This window comes from Harmonia axyridis, chromosome 7 (assembly GCF_914767665.1).
Source record: "Harmonia axyridis chromosome 7, icHarAxyr1.1, whole genome shotgun sequence".
Lineage (NCBI taxonomy): Eukaryota > Metazoa > Arthropoda > Insecta > Coleoptera > Coccinellidae > Harmonia > Harmonia axyridis.
The window spans coordinates 25,802,884-25,824,268 of NC_059507.1; the positions used below are offsets into that span (position 1 = coordinate 25,802,884).

Below are 21,385 nucleotides of genomic sequence, written 5' to 3' on the forward strand. Positions count from 1 at the left end.
AGAAATTTTAATATTGCTTCAGAAATATATCAATTCAGTTGTTCATCAGATAGAATTTTATGAAGTAGGTATAAAAAGATATATTTTTTTTTCAGTCGGGTATAGTGTAAATAAAATAATGTATATTATGTATTGATTTTTATAAATAATTATTATTTTAAGCAAATATGTAAATTTCCTTTGATAAATAAAACTTTTCGATGATATTTTTCTGTTTTAATTCGAAATTATAACAACATAACCTAAAATAAATACTAATGATATTCCAACAATTTCAATGAATTGTCATACCTTCATATTCAAATTTTCCCGCCATATTACACTACATGATGGCGGACAAAATATCGGCCATATTGTTGCCTTGATTTAACACGGCGTTAGCACTTCTTATATATTTAGTATTCTGTGCTGCAAACATTCACAATAAATTACAATTCAGTTCATATCGAATTTTTACTCAAATGAATGGAATTTAATGACAGTCGATAGAATATAAAATATTATTGTTCAAAGTTCACGACAAGAGCGTAGAAATGGGGGGATACCGGGGGTAATCACACGGAGTTCCTAAATTGGAGATGCAAATGAAAATGACAGATTTCCGGATCATTTAAAAAAAAAAGTCCTATAATATGAGTCCCCAAACATTTTGTTTTGAGATACATGTGTTAAAGTTTAAGTTTTTTTCTCGTATAACCTGTGTAAAACTGTCAATTTTGTATTGATCTTTTTGTGATAATTTTCTTCAAAGTATAGTATCTCCCCATCAAGACTTTCTCGGAATAAATGAAACATAACATATAAATTCATGAAATATACCTACTCGAATAACTTATTTCATTATTCAGATAATTAAATTATTTACAATTAATTCTCAATCAAATTAATGCTTCACTTGTGTCACTCATAAAAATTATACAGGATGATTCACCGGGATGGCCTATTAGACGTTTATGGAAAACTATCCATAATTTTTAGCTGAAAATTTGCATATTGGGGTTTGAGACAATGATCTTTCTCCCTAAAATATATCCAGATCTATACAACTTCCGGTTATACCGGAAATAGACTGCTTCTTCCTTATTTCAAATGGCACACCCAATATATTATTGCATCATTAGATAGCTTTTTTGATGGCAATTTCGGCAATATGCCATGCCTTGGGTGAAAACTCAACGGTTCATGATAACTCTTGAAGTATTCATTTTAGGTAAAGGGTTTGCTTAAGTAACCCCCACTATTTTTGTACGTAGAATCGACTGAAAAAATAAAAAATATAGGTTCTTATTTGAAAATCTTGAGTTTTGATGAATTTGTGTTGTCCAAATTCATGATCTTCTTATGAACATCCTGTACATTTTTGGTTCAAACCGCAAACAGAAAAATATTTTCTCGATAAAAGCTTTTTCTGCTGAAATATTCAAGAAAATGTGAGTCCTCATCTCCAGCATTTTTTTCATAAGAATCCCAATAACTCGTGAACCGTTGAAGTTTCACCCAAGGTATGGCATATTTCCGAAATTGCCATCAAAAAAGTTATCTAATGATGCAATAATATACTGGGTGTGCCATTTGAAATGAAGAAGTAGCAGTCTGTTTCCGGTATAACTGAAAGTTGTAGAGATCTGAAAATATTTTAGGGGGAAAGATCATTGTCTCAAACCCCAATACGCAAATTTTCAGCTAAAAGGCCATCCCAGTGAATCACCCTGTATAGTTAAGGTAAAAATCGAAAAATTTCATAGCTGGGAATTCGAGATGATTAATAATTTTTAAAAAAGGAACAGTATGGATTTTTCCGAGATAAATTTCGATGACCTCTTTTTTATAGAAATAATTTCAAATATTCAGGAACACCATTCCAGTACAGAAGTTGAAACAAAAACTTCAGAGCAATAAATAGAATATTGTTTAATTTATGTACAAATACCATCCTAGTTCAAAATGCAATAAAACTAATCAATTCTGAATTTTGGATGAACATCTTGCAACATCAGATATGGATGCAAGGATATATTTTCGAAATTTTGTGGAATTCTTATTTCGTTAGATTTTCTATACAAATAGTCCTCATAATCTAACGTTTTATCGATTTCTGACTTTGTCCAATAGCTAAACGGCAGTATTTTATTAAATGCCAACGCTACTACCGCGATAGGGGTCCATTGTTTATTTCGACTGATTTCATGGTGACGCACATTATTTCGAGAACTTAGGCTAGGAACATAGTGAAGCGACCAAGAGGTGCGAAGAGGATAGCAGAGAGGATAGCGGTTTCCGAGAGTAGCGGCGATGACGAGGTGACATCTCATAGTGAGGCGAACAAGAAATCAAGGCGATAGTCGAGTTTGATTATTATAGAGGAGGCGCGTTTTCGAAAAATGGAATTTTACTGTTAGAAAATTCGTTATTGAAACTCTGGTATGTAATGAAAAATGATGAAAATAGAAGAACTTGTAGTGTTCACGAAATTAATAAATCTAGGAAAGTACATGGTGAATTTCATCACTTTTATAAAGAATTACGCGATCATCCAGAGAAATGTCTTTCATATTTCCGTATTAATATTGCAACGACTACATTCTAGAAAAAATTGAATCTAAATTGATGAAAAACTAGACTAATTTCATTTGCGACCCTATCACTTCCACGGATTAATTACTTGTTAGTTTCATTTCATCCGCTACAGCATCCCATAATTTGTCCAAAATATATCAAGTCGAGTTTGATTATTATAGAGGAGGTGCGTTTCCGAAAAATGGATTTATACTGTTAGAAAATTCGCTATTGAAACGCTGATATGTAATGAAAAATCATGAAAATAGAAGAACTTGTAGTGTTCACGAAATTAATAAATCTAGGAAAGTACATGGTGAATTTCATCACTTGTATAAAGAATTACGCGATCATCCAGAGAAATTTCTTTCATATTTCCGTATGAATATTGCAACGAGTACATTCTGGAAAAAATTGAATCTAAATTAATGAAAAACTGGACTAATTTCATTCGCGACCCTATCACTCCCACGGATTAATTACTTGTTTGTTTCATTTCATCCGCTACAGCATCCCATAAATTGTCCAAAATATATAGATTATGATGTTGAGCATGTCTCTGATTCCATAAATTACTTTTCACAAATATCGAACTTATGAATGCGTCAATATCCCATTTTATTTATTAATTGCGCAGCAGCGCGGCGATGAAAGAAAACAAACTTCCCCGATCGCGCCTCTATCCTCGCTTAACCGCCTCGCGCAACCGCATTCGGGATCGCTGCACTATGTACTACCCTATTAGTAGTTATTTGTTTGAATTCGCCTCTATCCTCTCTACTATCCTCTTCGCACCTCTTGGTCGCTTCACTATGTTCCTAGCCTTACTCCTCCGCAAGATTTTCGAAATATAAAATTTAAGAAAACAAAGCCGAAGAACAAAAATTTCTCCATAAAATGAACAAATATAATCATTTCACTTTCCCTTGAAATCGACACGTCAGTACAAAATCGGATCCTTTTACGGTTCATGATTTTATTGTTGCTTTCAAGATGAGTACCTACTTTAATTGCACTACAAGCGCGTCTTTGTCCGAGGTTTATTATTTTTCCCGTTTCTTTCCTCCAGAATTATTTTTTTGTAACCACTAGTAGTTTAGAAAAATTAAAAATAAACTCTGGTTCCGTACTACACTTTTTGGTTTGTTGTAGTTTTCTCGTATCTGCAATCGATTTCGAAAAAAAAAAATCAAACAGCTGTCGATAGTAATTCTCAGGAAAATCCAAATTATTGTGAAGATCCAGTTAAGTAGTTGTGATAATTAAAAAAATTATAAGTTTTGGTACTTATTCACCAACTATGTAGCGTAAATTAAGACTTTCCACATTATTGGAAATTCAAAATTTGATGCCAGCGCCCCAGTGGCGAAAGTTAAAAGTACAAATTTTCTACTTTATTTGTCATTCAGTATTGAAAACATATTAGTTTTTCCGATGAGATTAATCGAATAAATATGAAATTGAGAACAGTTGATTCTATTAATGATAAAGAATTATTTGAATGGCATAAACAAACGTAATATATCATTATCAAATATTTCGCTGTCGTTCCAATTTCATACGCACGCAAATACAGTTCTCCTTTATACAGTGAAATCTCTTTGAATATTCTCAATTCAAATGAAAATTGAGAGAGCCTTATTTCGTGTTATTTACGAATTCCAACATGATATTTTCAACAATTAGTGAAAATTAGTATTTTCACTATATTATTGAATCAAATTCAAGCGAATAACCTGATTATCATCAGTGAATACCAACAATAACGAACTGCATTCAAGCGCTTTTGGTCATTGTTGGTTATTATTATTATTATTATTATGGACTATAGTCTTCAACGTCTCCGATTTCGACCGCGAATAACCACACTCGAGAGCTGGGTTATACCTTTGGTTATTAATGACATTATAAAAGTAAGGTTAAATTTGATCAGTTTGAATAATCAAAATAAAAATACAACATAATTTTCTATCGATGGCAAGATTTATTTTATCGAAAAGGAGCATTTATACACATTGATTATGTCGAAATAAAAGATGGTTGTGTTTGTTTTGGTTACAGCAACCTGATCTACATTAACCAAAATGGTGGACTATAACCACACTGAATTCAAGAGAGTCAAGTTGGTTATTCCTAAAGGGCTCTAACTTAGTGCAAGGCCATAGACAACCGCGGTTATCCGCTTGAAATTGATTTTGGTCTACTAGAAATTGGTGAAAACGTGACTTATGCCCGTCTGGTTCTGAGGTACAGATTTATGTAGAGATTATGCTATGCCATTCCAAATTTCCAGTTTTCAGTCAATAATAATAACATGTCAACTACATCAGACTCATTACTCGAAAATCCTCGTGAATATATGAAATTTTGATATGAACTTGTCTTTTCCCAAAACTATATAACCGCCAATCCTATCAATTGAATGTTCATTTTTTTTTGTTAAAAAACAAAAAAACCAAAGTAATTTTCATTTACAGGATGAGTATTCGAAATCTTCAATAAAAATATTTTTATTTTGTAGGAGTATGAGGTTCTAGAATAGATCTTAAAATAATATGAAGAACTTTTCGTGAATGCTTTTACATTTGTGTGCAATGCACTACCAGATAGCCATAAGAGAAAGAAATTGTAGATATTGCATAATGTGAAATTAGACATTCATAATTACTACTTTCCAGAGTAACGTCAGAAAATTTCTGGAACACTCTGTATATTTTGATTTACGTGTGTATATTGGAATTCGCTTCGAGGTATTATTCTGAGCTCCACAACGTGCCACATTCAAATGAATTAAAGAGGTTATTCTGCATTGCATATGCATCCTAACTAAAGTACAGAGTTCTTATACTATTGGCCAGAATAAATCAACCCAACCAAAATATATATGGTTATTGATATCTGTACACATAAAACATTCCTACTCTGAACTGATATGAGGACTGATAAGTTTTCTGTCAGAAACTCAAGGTGAAGTCAAACTAGATATGCCTTGTCAGAAGTTATGTAATGAAAAGGAATAGATGAATCGTAAGAAATGTGTAAAAAAAGGATCGTATCAAAAACCCTACTTCGAGGCCCAATTTTTAAAAAAAAGATAAGTGTTCTGTACTTTCATACAAATGTTTCCAGTATAAAAAATCCTCTCATTTCGATAGTGCAGCTGATGATCAATTCCTCGATTTGAACACTGTTTTCATTTTATTCTACTCATGTGTAGCATATCTACAATTTCGGATGAACTAGGAAGAACTTTTCAGAAGATTTTTCCTATAATGATATTCCGTTGAAAAAGACTAATCAAATCTTACCCTCAACTGCTTCATATTATTTTGATCAATTCGTGTATTGTATATGTTCATATATTCATTGAATTTCATATTCCTAACATTATCTAATGGCGATATCGAATATTTGTTGATTGTAAACTATGCTTTATTGAATTGTTGTTTTTTTTTTTGTTTGGGAAACCACAGGAAGTCCTATCACAATCATTTTCAAGCATAAATTGTCTGTACCCTCCGAAAAAAAAGTTTTTGCTGAAATTTTCTCTTATCATTTTGGAATGCGAATAAAATAATTCTCTCATCTGCCTACCAGAGATTTTATTGAAGTTTGTATGAACAATTAACATGAATCGATCCATAGCTCTGCAGAATTGTAGAGAAAAGCAGAACTGTATTTTGTGCTTAGATAGGTTTTAAGGGTAAGGTGAAATGAAATTTAAAAATTGTCGTTATTGTCTATTTCACTTGTAACTAGTGTTGGGCATAATCGGATGTTTTCAATACTCGGTTAATCAACAACCGAGCATTTCAAAAATCGGATGTTTATTCGAATAAAAATCCTCGTATGCGATATGACCTTCATTGCGTTGAAATGTCGTCGGCAATAGACAAAGATTCCCCAATACGTTGCGCTAAGTAATAAACTACACCCGGTCGGTAATATTTCGCGGGACTTTTACTCTCCACAATGTATAACACGATCTTAGTTGGAGGAAGTGAAATTACTTGAATGAACAACTTTCAATATCGTTGAACATGGTCAAAATACAAGAAGTGTACAAAATAAAAATGTAATAGTCCCAAGATTTCATAGAACACATTTACAGCACAAATTAGGTATCTTATTATGGACCAAAACTATATTGCCTTCTTCCAGTTGAGATGAAATTTAATATTAATGTAAAGAACAAACAAGATAAAAGAAAACTTAAAACTTACATCGTGGAAAACTCTGGTATATTTCACTCTGTATTCGAGAATATGTGTTAGTTTATATTGGCAGCCTCTAGAGAGCTTATTTTCTTATTTATAAATTATAGGACAGTTATTTTGGATTTGGTTGATTTTTAATGTAGCGAATATCTTTGTATTCATCTTTGTTGGTCGGAGTGTATGAAATACAAGCTTTGCTCAGGTCATACATTTCTGATCATACTTATGTATTTTAGAATGTTGTATGCTATATGTTGTAATGAATTAATTTGAATTTGAATAAGTTGCCTATAATAGGGGTGATACCTGCGCGATACAAATGAACCCATGGAATTTGCATACATTAGAGAGTCTACACCTCTAAGAGAAAGATAATTCTTCTGTTGAAAGTCGATTCGGAAAACTAGAGAAAATGCACTTTGCCTAATAGATAGAGGTGAGGAAGGACTGATACTCCTTGAAGAAATGTCAAGTAGGGGACTGCTCGAAGAACGATCAGGAGATCTCGATAGTATCGATGTTAGATCGCTGTTGTAATGATGTAGCATAATTAGTCGGGACATCGATGAAACGTTATGTGGAAGGACGCGGTAATGCTGGTTGTATGCATCACCACCGGATTGACTTTGACAAATACCATCCTGGATATTTTGGAAAGCTTGGTATGGTCAGATATCATAAAAAAAACTCTAAATGGCAGCCAGCCATCAACATTGATAAATTATGGACACTTGTAAGTGAACTAACAAGACAGAAGTACAAAGATGACCCTAATGGAAAGGCCCCAGTTATAAAGCTTATTAATGCTGGATACTACAAACTTTTAGGAAAAGGAAGGTTGCCCGCTCAACCAGTCATAGTGAAGGCTAGATTCTTCTCTAAAAGGGCAGAAGATAAGATCAACGCTGTAGGAGGAGCTTGTATTCCCCAAGTAGGCATGGTTTTCAACGATGCCTTTGTTGTTCCTAGAAGCAAATTCGTTACATATGCTACTTACCACTTCGGACAATTCCGCTGGGCTTAGTTGTGATGTCTCCTATCTCAGCCTTGGATGATCCTTGAACTTCTCTCTCAGCTCTTCCATATGCACAGTGTTCTCCGAGGTATACAATCACAGCCATCCAGAATAGTCTTTGATGATGAAATACTTAAGGTTGAGTCGCTTGAGATAGGAAACGTCGATCTATGGGAGCACTAGGATCAAATAACTTGCCCTTTCTCGCTAGAATTTTTAATCAAAGCATTGCTGTTGAGTAGTACGGGATATACTCGGGAAGCAACTCCTTGGGCAGACTTGGATTATCTGTAGTCAGGTCTTCGTACATCTGCATCGATATTTCTATGCATGCAGAAGCAGGCGGTGTGAATGCCACGTTTTCACCCTTCTGCAGCGGCTGGCAGCAGATGACGCAGACGAAGCATTGTAGATGAAATACGTGTTGCTACGCTCGCAGCACCATCTCGTGTGGCAGCAGACGATCTCCGCATCTTGAACATTTGACTCGGAATAGCCTGAAATAGGAGCATTTACATAGCATGAAATTTATCAAGTATACACATGCCGACAGAGAACAGTGATGCATCGGCGGGGTTCGCACTAGACATGGTGCCACCGACGTTGGCAGCCTTCTGGGTAGGCTTATTCCTAGTGGAGGGCATCTCTTTACTCTGAGCGCGCTTGTTCTGCCCTGGTTGGGGTTTGCGGCCGGGTTTATGGATGGCTGTTTTATAATAATAATAATATCACGCTGGTTTTCAGCTTTGCCACGATAAACGCGGCGCTGATCAGCGAATTGTTAGTTGTTCTGGGGATAATCATTATTATTATCAGCCATGGCTTGTTTGATTCGGGTGTGGTTTCGCGAACTTCGCTCCTTCAAAAAAATGGATCTACGCCCTTGGTGTTTACTAATAGGTCTAAAGATTTTTCTTACTTCTCCTTTTTGGCCGCCTTATATAGTTCTCCGGATATGCGAAACGATCGGGAGGATTACGCTTTCTTTGTGATCTTCTCAGTTCTGTAAAACATAATTAAACAAATTAAGCAATTTATCACAGGAATTTGGACAAAATAATTAAACAAAACAACAAAAACAAGCACACGTCATAGATTAGGTAATTTGATTGCAGATTGCATGCTTTCAGTAATTGCAAGCGTTAACCGCTTTATATAACTTGACAAAAAACATATCAAAAATATAAATGCATGTTGGTTCACAAATAGATTTGCTGGGTTCTGTATTTTTCTAACATGAACAGTACAAAAATGATTGAGCTTGTGTTGTATTTAGGCTTTATTGTTACAAGGTTCAGCTACCACTTTATTTGTTCCTTACTTTATAATTGCTTCATAAAATCCTGTGGTACTTTTTATTTTATGATTTATTTCATATTATCTTGAGCTCAGATCTCCATCACTCTGACACTTCGAGGTATACAATCAAAGCCATCCGGAAAAGTCTTTGATGATAGAATACTTAAGGTTTAATCGCTTGACATAGGATACGTTGATCTATGGGGGCACTAGGATCAAATAACTTGCCTTTTCTTGCTGAATAATCAAGAACTTTTTGGTCAGACTCTGATACTGCAGTCTTCGATAATGCAAGTGCTACTGCTGTCTTTTCTCCAAGGGTCGTCTTAACGAGTTGTGTCGCAATGTTGGAGGTCTTGTAATTATTCCACGTCTTCTCCCCTATAATAATAATAATAATAATTTATTAGATACCCTCAAAATTTTACAGGGAGTGTCAAAGAATTGTATGATAATCTACATCATAATATAAAAAGTGTATAAATCAGACAATAGTCAATAAATGAATACTTCTAAAATTTACAACAACCAATTATAAAACAAACTATTACACATAGGTACGAACTGAAACGCAGAAGGATAATGACTGGTACCTCTTAAATTCATCCATTGAATAAAATGCACATTTAGTGAGAATGGCTTTAACTTTCCGCTTGAATGTTTTATGACCCAGTGATGTTAGGGATTGTGGAAGTTTGTTGTACATTTTGATTCCATTGAATATATGCGTGTTTCGAGTCTTTTTCAGTCTATGTCTTGCGGCAATAAAGTTGTTCCTAAACCTGGTCTCATGATTGTGAACCGCTGAGTGTTTGTGGAAAGTATCCCGATTTTTGTGTATATACATAAGACTCTCCAGTATACAGGGTGTTTCCTAAACATGCGGCAAAAATTCAGGGGGTTGTTCCTTGGACTATTCTAAGAATATTTTGTCCTTTGATGATTTTTGAAAAACCTATTTGTTTCGAAGATTCAAATTCAGGAAGTAAATTAGGAAGGGTGAAGGTAAAATAAGGAAAAAATAAGATGAAATTTTAAACCTGGACAGCACTCCCACTGCGGCTCGGGATGCAGGTGGTAATCCCGACCTTCCTTGGTTTGAATAAAAATGCTATAATCCTAATAATGCGGGTTGAACCATGATGCGAGTTGAACTATAACTATGATGCACTAACACCAAGGTGCACACTAAATATTGCGGTTTTACTATGAGAAATTTTTCTAAAGCGGGTGAAAAGCGAAAATGCGAAAAGCTGGTCGAAATTCTACAACACGGCGGCGTCGAATTCTAAACTGAAACTGAATGGAAACGCGACGAGAGCGAAATTAAAACATGTGGTGTCATATGTGAGATATGAACCGACACAAACAATAATAAACAAATATTGGGGAAATTCCGAAAACGCCCCAACAGTTAGATTTGAGCGATTAGTTGAGAACATTAAAACATTGGTTTTGTTTCCATTCAGAACTAAGCCATTTTCAACACACCATTTCTCAATCACTGTCATTGATGTTCTTAAAGTGTTCATGACATCTTCAATATTCTGGCCTGATATTAAAACATTAGCGTCATCGGCATATAAATATATTTCAATATGTTCTTCTCTAGGTGTAACATATTCAATTGCAATGTTTTGTTGTGGTGAATTTGTTGAATGGGTAGTGGATGGCGAAGTTATAAAATCATGTTGAGGATCGAGAACTTTATTGAAAATTTCGGGTAAGTCGTCAATATATACTACGAATAGTATGGGTCCCACTATGGTTCCTTGCGGTACTCCCTTGTGTGTGATTCTTTCGGATGATATAATTCGTATTCCTTTGTGATACAAAAAAGTTATTTGTTTTCTATTGGTGAGGTAACTCTCAAAATGTTTGAGTGGAATCCCTCTTATGCCGTACATTTTCAGTTTCCCCAATAAAATATTGTGATCTACAGAGTCGAAAGCCTTCGTAAAGTCTACAAACAGCCCTTCTGGTACTCGACCTTCCTCAAGGAGAAAAGTTATCTTCCGGAGGAATTCAAACAAAGCGGTTTCAGTGCTTTTGGTCTGGGTGAAACCATGCTGACTTCCCGACAAAACCTTGAATTTCTTGAAGAAGTTTACGAGACGGTTAGAAAGAACCTTTTCAAAGATCTTGGCGAATGAGGTAACCAAACTAATCGGTCTGTAGTTTGAAAGATCGTCCAAATCACCATTTTCATGACAAGTTGTCACGAGGGTTTTCTTAAGGGCATCTGGGAAAATGCCTGACTTAAATACACAATTCATTATGAAACAAATTGGTTTTATTATTAGTGAAAAGTGACGTTTTATTACATTTATTGGGACCTCATCATATCCACAACACGTTATATTTTTCATCAACTTAACTACATCTCGCAACTCTGACTCCAAAAACTTCGAAAAGATAATATGGGCGACGAAAGTGACGACGAATCTGAGACGAGCTCTCAAAAACAAAGTTATATCGATGTCAATATCGCGAATAAAAATGAAAAAGGCTTTTCATGCTGCTCAAAAAAATGCGGTATAGTCATTTGTGCATTCTGTGAAAAAATTATGCATAAATCTTGTGCTAAAAAGATGGAACACATAAAATTTATTGATGGGTTTCATATGAACTGTTGTAACTCCGAAGAAACTATCGAGATATCTCTTCGAAAATCAGAGGAAGAGACAGTGAGTAGTTTGGGTTTCCTCGAAAGAAAATTACTAGAGACTAAAAATCAATTTCTCGTTCAACTATTAGAATCAGCGAATGAAAAAAATGAAATTCTTAAATTAAATAACGCCTTGCTTCTTCAAAGAATACAGGATATCGAACGGAAAACAAATGTACCGCAGAAAAACGCGAATAATTATCATGAACCTGTTGATAACAATTTCCATCATAGCTCTTTTTCCTCTGATTTCGAATATATAACATATGGTTGGTATATCTCTCTTATTCTGAGTACCACAGAGTTTCAAATTTTAAGAACCTCCTAGCATGCTCAGTAATCAGTTTTCAAGTGGTAGGCTGCGATAACTCAAAATGCCCTTTTTTGAGTTATCTCGTTGCCAACGATATGACTTACGTTTTTCACTATAAATTGGAATTAGATGATTTGGATGTAATTCCATATATTCTCTCCTTGTAGCTTTCTTATTTTTATTGTTCTTCACATAAAGTTAAAATATTTCAAATATTTCTGCTTCTGTGTAGTGCATATTTGATAAATATTTTCATTCAATGACGGGATAACTCAAAAAAGGGTATTTTGAATTATCGCAGCCTTCCACATAAAAACTGATTACTTAGCTTACCAGGTGGTTCTTAAAATTTGAAACTCTGTGGTACTCAGAATAAGAGAGATAGGCCAAACATATGTTATATATTCGAAGTCAGGGGAAAAACAGCTAGTCAAATATAGAAAAATATACAGGGTGTTCCATTTGAAAAATGAAGTTGCAATCAATATCTTGCCCACTCTGTATATATTTCGTTGTGTGAAATCATTTTAAAAAACTCTAGTTGATTCCGTGAAACTTTCGTAGAAAACATTTTTTGTACCTGTTTTAGTACCAAAGTTAAAGGTGGGGTCAAATTATGGTGAAAAACCCGGTACCTATACAGGGTGTTTCAGTATTCAATATCAAGATTTTAGGAACGTATTTTTCAGGTGAAATTAAGACTTTTTCCATTACATATATCCGCTAATGCTGTCCGTAACCGAACTGAAGAGTGCTAAAGTATCAAGATTGCTTTAGTTATTTCTTAATAGCTCTTTCAGTTTTCGAGATATTAAGATGAGATTTGAATTATACAGTTGCCCTAAGTTTCATATTTTTTCGAGGTAACTTGTAATTTAGATATAACCAAACCAAATACGTAGAGTTTTTTGTTTTCATTTTGATAATAGGTTCCTACGTTTTTGGAAAATTTCAATTAAATGTAGCGAATTACAAAAAATTATTTCACTTTTCTCTCGATAACGATCGCAAATGCGTAAAAACCAAAGGAGACGAAAAATGAATTAACAAATTATAGAATGCATTTCAGCCACCAGCTTGACCCTTGAGAAAATATCTCCCTGTGGCTTGTTAAAATCACTTAGCATACTGAATGATATAAACCCTAAATTTCAAATTTGATCTTAATAAAAACTGAAAGAGCTATGAAGAACAAACTAAAAAAATCTTTTAACTTGAACTCTGTAGTTCACGTTCAACGCTCAAAGCGTTAGCGGACACGTTTATAGAAAAAAGTACCTGAAATCTCGATACTCAATTTTGAAACAACCTGTATAATCCAAAAATCGGTTTTTCGTTTAATTTGTTACCTCAAATTTCTTAGTTTATGAAATCTTAACTTTAGGAAAATAAAGCCCCAGGAATTATGATATGATTGACAAAAGATTCTGAATTAGAATTTCAAACAATTTGGAATCATTAATAGCAAAGATTAGGTTAATCTTTGGTTAATAGAAGATTTCTGACTTTGAGAATATAGATACCTTTGATTCTTTTTGCTGCTGCTACATCTTTGGAATATTCTTTGAACTAAAACATTTATCGAATACAATAGGTACATGTTTATTATCGAATTTGTAGTAGTTCGGCTACCAATGTGAAGGTGGCGTTATGGAATAAAAAGAAAACGAAATCTACATCAAAATAAATTATTTATTTTCGAACAATTATCTATATTGGAAACTAATCCCAGACAATATATTTTCTCTTATAGAATTATATTCAGATTCAAATTAGTAAATAAGTAATTATAAAAATCATTATATCATCAATTCAGTCAAAACTACATAAAAGAAAGTCACAAATTTCATAAAAACTTCCACATTTTTATTTTGAAACAACAATATCAATTAATTATTGCACTTTCAATTATTCAGATGATTATTCTCTTCTGTTTTTCTTCGGCAACCTTCTTCTGTGGCAATGAATTGTAACAAATCAACAGCAGTGATTATACCAAGTGCTTTGTTTTTGTCTACAACAACCACAAATGATTCCCTTTCCAACGTTCTTGAAACAACTCCCAAAGTTCCAGAGCTAGATATTTTGGGGAAAATTGTCTCAACTATAGTTGATATTTCATCACTTGCAGTTATTTTCTTTGCTATAAGTTTATTTAGTAAATTCTGCATAGTCACCACACCTACGAGAGAACCATCATTGTCAACAATTGGTATTTGATCAATTCCACTTAGTTTCATCATTTTCAACACTTTGAAACACTGGATACACTGTTTAGCTGTTGTCAGAGGTTGCATTGTGATTTCTGTAACAGCAGTATCCCGCCACCAATGATTTTGTGTATTAACAGGTTCTTGTAAATTTTTTGACTCCATCCAATGATCAGAAACAAACTTTGTGATGTAATTTCTTATACTATCAGGTAACAGAACTACAACACGTTGATTTTTCTTCAAGTTTTTGGCAGCTTTGAGAGCACCAGAAACAACTGCACCACTGCTTCCTCCAGATAGAAGACCTTCCTCCTTAATGAGTCTACGAGCCATTGGCAGAGATTCTTGATCGTTAATTTTAACCCACTCATCAACAACATTACGGTCCAAAACAGTTGGTATGAAATCATAGCCAATTCCTTCTACTTCGTAAAAATCAGTTTCTGTTTTATTAACTTCTTCAGGCAGTGCTAAAATGGAACCTTCAGGATCAACACCTACAACGATTGTGTTTGGTGATTTTTCTTTGATCTTTCTTCCAATTCCTGTCATGGTGCCACCTGTACCAGTACCAAGTACAATCATATCGATTTTACCATCACATTGATCCAATATTTCCTCAGCAGTTGTATCATAATGCGCCAAAGGATTTCCAGGATTACTGTATTGGTCGAGAATAATAGAGTTGGGAATTTCATTCTTCAGTCTGTTAGTTACGCCAAATAGTCCTTCAGGTGAATCGGAACTAGCTGAGATAGGAGTTCTGACCACTTCGGCACCAAGAGCTTTAAGAACATCCACTTTTTCATTTGACATCTTCTCGGATATAACTATCACACAACGGTACCCTTTAACAGCAGCTGCAAGTGCGAGACCAATACCAGTATTTCCAGAAGTGGGTTCAATTATTGTAGCGCCTGGTTTCAGTATTCCTGCTTTTTCAGCATCTTCTACAATCCGGTGGGCAATTCGATCTTTCACAGAACCACCAGGATTGTGAGGCGATTGAATATCTCCATTTCTATGCCAAGTACATACAAGTGCAGAATTTCAATAGTCAAATAAGAAATTACAGAGAACCAAATCCAAATCTTTACCAACATTTTCATGCAAATTTTTCAATAAAGCTTTCTTTATAATTTTAACTGATGACTCTGCTTCTCCGTTGGATTGCGGATGGTATGGAGGTGTAAATATTAAATTTATACGATTTTTGTATAAAAATTGTTTAAACTCATGACAATCGAATTGTGGACCATTGTCACACACTAATATTTTTGGTAATCCAAAACGAGCGAAAGTATAGCGTAAGGTTCTTATAGTTTCTGATGCTGTTATTTTAGACATTATAAAAACTTCGATCCATTTGGAATGAGCATCCACAATTACCAAAAAAAATTTTCCCAAAAACGGTCCGCAAAAATCGATATGAATGCGTTCCCAAGCTTTATCCGGCCATTTCCAAGTATACTATTGACAATTTTTATTGGTTTATTGAATTCCAGCAGAATTTGAAGTATTAGTGTTCCATGCAAATTGAGTCTAGTTTTTTGCAGTTCTTCATTGCTCAAACTGGATGAAGCACAGTCCTCGAATGTTTTCATTCTTGCCAAACAAATAATAAGTGAGGATTGTCTTGTTTCTGGCTCCAAGCAATTAAATGCCTTCATAAGACTATTCACAAATGGACCTTGTTTCGAAGATAATCTTTTGCATCCATCAGCAATGGCCCATATTATTCCTGTGTGTCCTTCCTGAATAATGTTGGCAAAATGATCTGCCAATTCATCAAAAATCGATTCAAACTCACTCTTTTCTTGACAATGGGTGATTAGTTTTTGTACAGCAAAGTTAGTGTTTCTTATAGTGGATAATTTGAATAATTTTCCAGCAAAACATTTTACATAAATTTTTGATAGGTATTTTTGTGGGGCAACCTGCAAATAAGTTTCTAGAACCATTATAGAGCTTGTTGCTAGAAAGACTGGTAATAATTTATTTGAGTCTTTGTTTTCATCCTCCGGTGTGAAACACTCCAAAAGTTTCTTCATATACTTTTTAAGAAGTTTAGGACTTAGTTTGTTCAAAGCTTTTAGAAGAATTTGAAGAAAACCTGAAGTCTTTTCATTTTTACAGAGATCAGGAAACTGTGGCCAAGTCAGAAGACGTTCTCCATACTCAATGACAACATCAGCATATTCAGGAACAATTGGAGCTTCTTCTATTTCCTTTTTAGAATTTTTTCCACTATCTTTGGACTTAGGGTCATCCTTAGGTATGTTGGAGAAAATTTGTAAACAAGTTCTCATGATGTGATTTCCATTAGTGTCCCAAATATAATCTTCGAGATTATTAAGTAAAAATTTGCTTATTTTCAATGTGAATTCCTTGTATTCTTCTTTCATATCATTACTTTGAGTGGAACGTGCACAACTCTGCGTGACCAGTTCTTCCAGTACATGACTGGCAAATTTATCACAGCAAAGTGGACGTAATTCATTACCAAAGCTATCCATATATTTTTTCATTACATTGTCATTTGCGAATGGTAACAACATTTCTATGACCCTACAGCCTACTTGATTACAACTACATTGAATTTCCTGGTTGTCAGTTTGTTGGAAAACATTATCCACAAATATTCTTTTATCTTCATCATTATCGAATCCTTCTCTGAACACTTCCATTATTTTGACAAAATAGTCGTATGTATCACTTTCCAGTCGACTCCCACAACCAAAATGTCCTTTTTTAGCATATTTTCGTGCATTTTTTAAGAATGACTTCTTTCTCTTTCTTTTATTTGGGTTTCTTTGAATTTCACTTTTTTCATTCATATTTAATGAAATTCTGCTTTTATTTGCACACACCAAGATACAATATATTATATTTTATTGTGAATAACACAAATGATTGTATTATATTTGCCAGTTACCGACGTGAACGTTATTAACATAGAGTTCTGTAATACCATAACAGATTGAGTTCATCAACCGATGTTACGTTACGACCAAGTTCTAGTGGATCTTGAACGCAAATTCTCATACTTATAAAACCATTTCAACAAATTTCTACACGTGTAACTTGCCAAAGTAGAAAACATATCTTTATCACAGCCATTCCGAAAGAACTCCACTTCTACACAAGACAGTGTTGTATTGGAAGTGATCATAACAGAACATCTAAACTCAGGTTCATCAGAACAAGAACTGCAAGACTCAACGCATGAATTGTTCCATAGATCTTCTTCCGAATCAATTGTGCACACTTTCAATTTCTCTTCGATTATCTCCATATCAACATCTTGACTCCGCCATGGTTGACGCTTCGAAGAAACTGTGTAGGAGTGATTATTTCTGAAATGTCCTTCCGACTCTATTTTCAATCCAAGAATTCTCTGGAAAACCAAGGTACAGAAGTTTATTGTTCGTGTGAACCAGATATCCCTTAGATCGAAGGTTGATACCAAGGCGTCTTTTGCCTTGAGAAGTTGATTGTGGTGTTGAACACTGCTAGTTGTCATGTATAAATATACATCGAAGTACTCCTTCAACTCTTGTATAGGTGACAATAAATCGATCATCATGAAGTTTCCGCCATCGCGCAAAATTTCTCTGGCAGTAGAGCATTGCATAACGAAGCGGGATAGATTGAGTTCATCAACCGATGTTACGTTACGACCAAGTTCTAGTGGATCTTGAACGCAAATTGGGCGTTTGGTAGTAAACTGTTTCAACTCTTTCAATTGTCTAGTATGGCGGTGGAAACGTTTCTGGCAAAGATTATGATCCTCTAAAAAAACCTTGGAAAATTGGTTTTCCAAAATAAGGACAAATGACATATGAATCTTATGTACAGAGTCCTTTTATTGAATGATCATTCTTCTTTAGGAGAAGGTTCTTTCGGGTCATCAATATTTGTTTTTAACTCTGTTCTGGGGGACTCTGGAAGAGGCTCTTCTTTGGGCTCATTTATTACAATTTTGTAAGGCAGAGGGTTTTTAGGGCAATTCGATCTTTCACAGAACCACCAGGATTGAAATACTCACATTTGGCTAGTAGTTAATATTCCAAATTCGAATTCTTCATTAAATTAGATAATCTCACCATTGGGGTATTTCCTATTGAATGCAGTATATTTGGAAGGATTTTTTCAGATTTCTTCCATTCGGTTTTTCTGTGAGGCGATTGAATATCTCCATTTCTATGCCAAGTACATCCTGAAGCCTTATTTTTAACTTATGTACAGAGTCCTTTTATTGAATGGTCATTCTTCTTTAGGAGAAGGTTCTTTTGGTTCATCACTATTCGCTTTTAACTCTGTTCTGGGCGACTCTGGAAGAGGCTCTTCTTTGGGCTCATGGATCACAATTTTGTCAGGGAGAGGGTTTTTAGGTCCAATTTTGCCTGTGGCATCGTGAGGCAACATTATTTTTATCTTGATGCCAACGACTCCCTGCCTCAAGAGCACATGTCTTGTTGCAGTGTTGACATATGTGTTGACCGGATCTCCAGAATGAATCATGAGTCCTTCAACAAATTTCATTGCTTTTGCTCTCTGGCCTCTAAGTTTGCCAAAAATTATGATCTCGCATCCTTGAGCGCCATTCTGCATAATATAGCGTAATACGCCATAGCTGGCTCTGCGAATAGCGAGCCCCCCGAGAAGCTTGAACCTTAAAGATTCAGCCTGGGCAGTAGCACACAAGCCCCTGTTTGCTACTTTCTCTGCATAGAGCGCAACAGAGTTTTCAGGAAAGTTGAATCTCATTGTGACTAAACGAGTTAATTCTCGAATCCTGCGGTTTTTTTCACCAAGAACTAAATCAGTCCTAGTCGCAGAGATGATAATTTCAGTCTTAGCTGGAGTTGTCCTAACTTCAACACCAGAGTAGCCATCTTCGGCTAACTCTCTCCTCAAAAATTCATCAAGTTCAGCCTTGAAGACACCATCAGCGACAAACTTTCGCTTCAAAGAAACTAGAGAAGCCATGATGAGTTATTTGAAAAATTGAGAAAACAATCAATAATTCAAAAGTCGTCGAACTCGAACGAAGGAACGAGGAGTTTTTGCAGTTTCGTTCAAGGGTGAACGAAAATTCATTAATTTTTCAGAAGCCTTGCAAGACATAACTTTGTTATCCATTATCGAATGGAAACTGATATCAAAATGACTGAATGAAAAATTGTATAGGTCTAAATTGCAAAATGACGAATTATTGCAAAATTCAAATTGTAACCTTTCACCGCACTGATAAACAATCAACATTACTGAACACTGCTAGTTGTCATGTATAAATATACATCGAAGTACTCCTTCAACTCTTGTATCTCTCTCTAGTCGTTCCATCATTGCTGATGATCGTGATTCCCTCCTATACGCTCGGTCAGTTGTTTCCACCTCGCTCCATCCTCTGCATCTCGAAGAGCCTGAAAGAATGGGCGGGTCGTACTTTGTTGAACTTGGTCGGTCCATCTAGTCGGTGATCTACCTCTCGCTCTCTTACCCGGAACATTTCCCGACACAATTAGTTTCTCCAGGTTGTCTCCATCTCGGCGGGCTATATGACCGAAAAACTGAAGAACGCGCTGCAAGCAGATGGACGATAGTCTGGTTCTTATCTTCAACTCGCTTAAAACAGAAACGTTAGTGCGATGAGCTGTCCAAGGTATTCGCAGCATTCGCCTCCAACACCACAATTCAAACGCGTCAATTTTCTGACGTTCAGACGACCGCAGAGTCCAGGTTTCAGCACCATACAGGAAGACAGAGAAGACAAGAGCTCTAACAAGTCTCACCTTTACACTCTTAGAAATCGAGCGGTCTCTCCATACTTTAGTTAACCGGGTCATGGCGCTCTTTGCCATGATTATGCGCCTTCGTACTTCCGCTTCGCAGTTTCCATCACTAGTTATGGAAGAACCCAAGTAATTGAAACTGTCTACCAGGTCATATTGGCTCAGAAGGCCCGTCAACCGTAACGTGCCGAATCTATCGACTATCATTATTTTAGTCTTTATTTTATTTATTTTCAAACCGACATTGTTGCTCTCACATTCCACCCGTCTGAGAAGTTCCACCATCTCTTCTTCCGTCGCCGCTATGAGGGTGGTATCGTCAGCAAATCTTAAGTTGGTGATTTTTTTCCCGGCAATCGTTATGCCTCCAGACCATTCATCCAAGGACCTTCCCATCACAAATTCACCATATATATTGAAAAGGTCTGGCGATAAAACACAACCCTGTCTGACTCCCCGTTCCGTTCTAAACCGTTTCGAGAACTTCTGGCTCAAACGAACAGTTGACTCATTTGATTCATAGAGATTTTTAATGAGGGATACCAGATGAACAGGGGCTCCCATATGTACCAGGATTGTCCAAAGTTTGGCCCAGTTCACACAGTCGAACGCCTTTTGATAATCGACGAAACATATTATCATGGGTACTTGGTATTCTCTAGATTTTTCGATCAGCTGTCTGATATTCAGTATTTGTTCCCTAGTACCTTTTCCTTTTACAAAACCTGCCTGCTCTTGGGGTATTTGGCAGTCCAAATATGCTTTCAGTCTTGTTTTCAAGATTTTCAAAAGGACTTTGCTGGCGTGAGATACAAGTGACAGTGTTCGGTAGTTCTCGCACTTTGTAGTTGATCCTTTTTTGTGTAATGGAACGTATATTGACGTACACCAGTCGGTTGGCCATTTTCCCGTGCTCCATATAGCCGTACAGACTGAGTGGAATATTCGTACACCCTTTTCGTCCAACATTTGAAAGAGTTCGCCTGGTACGGTATCGATTCCTGGGGATTTATTCTTCTTCAATGATCGAATGGCTTCTTGTACTTCAGATAGTAGTATCGCTGGCTCTCTGGGATAGCTACATGGCCATGAAATTTCTGGTGGGTCCTGCCTGCTCTTGTACAGATCTGCACAGTAAATCCTCCATGTTTCCAATATTTCATCCATATCAGTCTTCAGATTTCCCCCAGCATCCAGAATGGACCAGTTCTGCGGTCTGAATTCTCTTGTCAGCAGTTTTATTTTGTTGAATAATTCCCTAGGCTCATTTCTGATCCCATGCCTCTCTATTTCCTCACATATACCA

General features: G+C 35.5%; 5 protein-coding genes across 5 annotated transcripts; 1 reads left to right on the forward strand and 4 right to left on the reverse strand.

Annotated features, from left to right (window-relative positions):
• Window positions 1-6,749: 6,749 nt before the first annotated feature.
• On the forward strand, window positions 6,750-7,940 carry LOC123685075 (60S ribosomal protein L27a-like). Its single transcript, XM_045624657.1, has one exon. The coding sequence runs from the start codon at window positions 7,339-7,341 to the stop codon at window positions 7,795-7,797; it is 459 nt and encodes a 152-aa protein (XP_045480613.1). The 5' UTR covers window positions 6,750-7,338; the 3' UTR covers window positions 7,798-7,940.
• A 5,811-nt stretch (window positions 7,941-13,751) lies between these two features.
• Window positions 13,752-18,339, reverse strand: LOC123685339 (cystathionine beta-synthase-like; the record flags this gene model as incomplete). The annotated part of the gene is made up of 2 exons (XM_045624998.1): window positions 13,752-15,273; window positions 18,315-18,339. Coding segments are annotated over 2 exons (1,326 nt in total), but the record flags the coding sequence as incomplete, so codon positions are not given.
• On the reverse strand, window positions 15,333-17,249 carry LOC123683902 (nucleolar protein 9-like). Its single transcript, XM_045622908.1, has one exon. It carries the CDS (start codon window positions 17,116-17,118, stop codon window positions 15,667-15,669), a length of 1,452 nt encoding a protein of 483 aa, XP_045478864.1. The 5' UTR covers window positions 17,119-17,249; the 3' UTR covers window positions 15,333-15,666.
• Window positions 17,153-18,327, reverse strand: LOC123683908. The gene has a single exon (XM_045622914.1). The coding sequence runs from the start codon at window positions 18,120-18,122 to the stop codon at window positions 17,286-17,288; it is 837 nt and encodes a 278-aa protein (XP_045478870.1). The 5' UTR covers window positions 18,123-18,327; the 3' UTR covers window positions 17,153-17,285.
• A 169-nt stretch (window positions 18,340-18,508) lies between the features above and the next one.
• On the reverse strand, window positions 18,509-19,541 carry LOC123683910 (40S ribosomal protein S3-like). Its single transcript, XM_045622915.1, has one exon. The coding sequence runs from the start codon at window positions 19,271-19,273 to the stop codon at window positions 18,548-18,550; it is 726 nt and encodes a 241-aa protein (XP_045478871.1). The 5' UTR covers window positions 19,274-19,541; the 3' UTR covers window positions 18,509-18,547.
• Window positions 19,542-21,385: the final 1,844 nt, after the last annotated feature.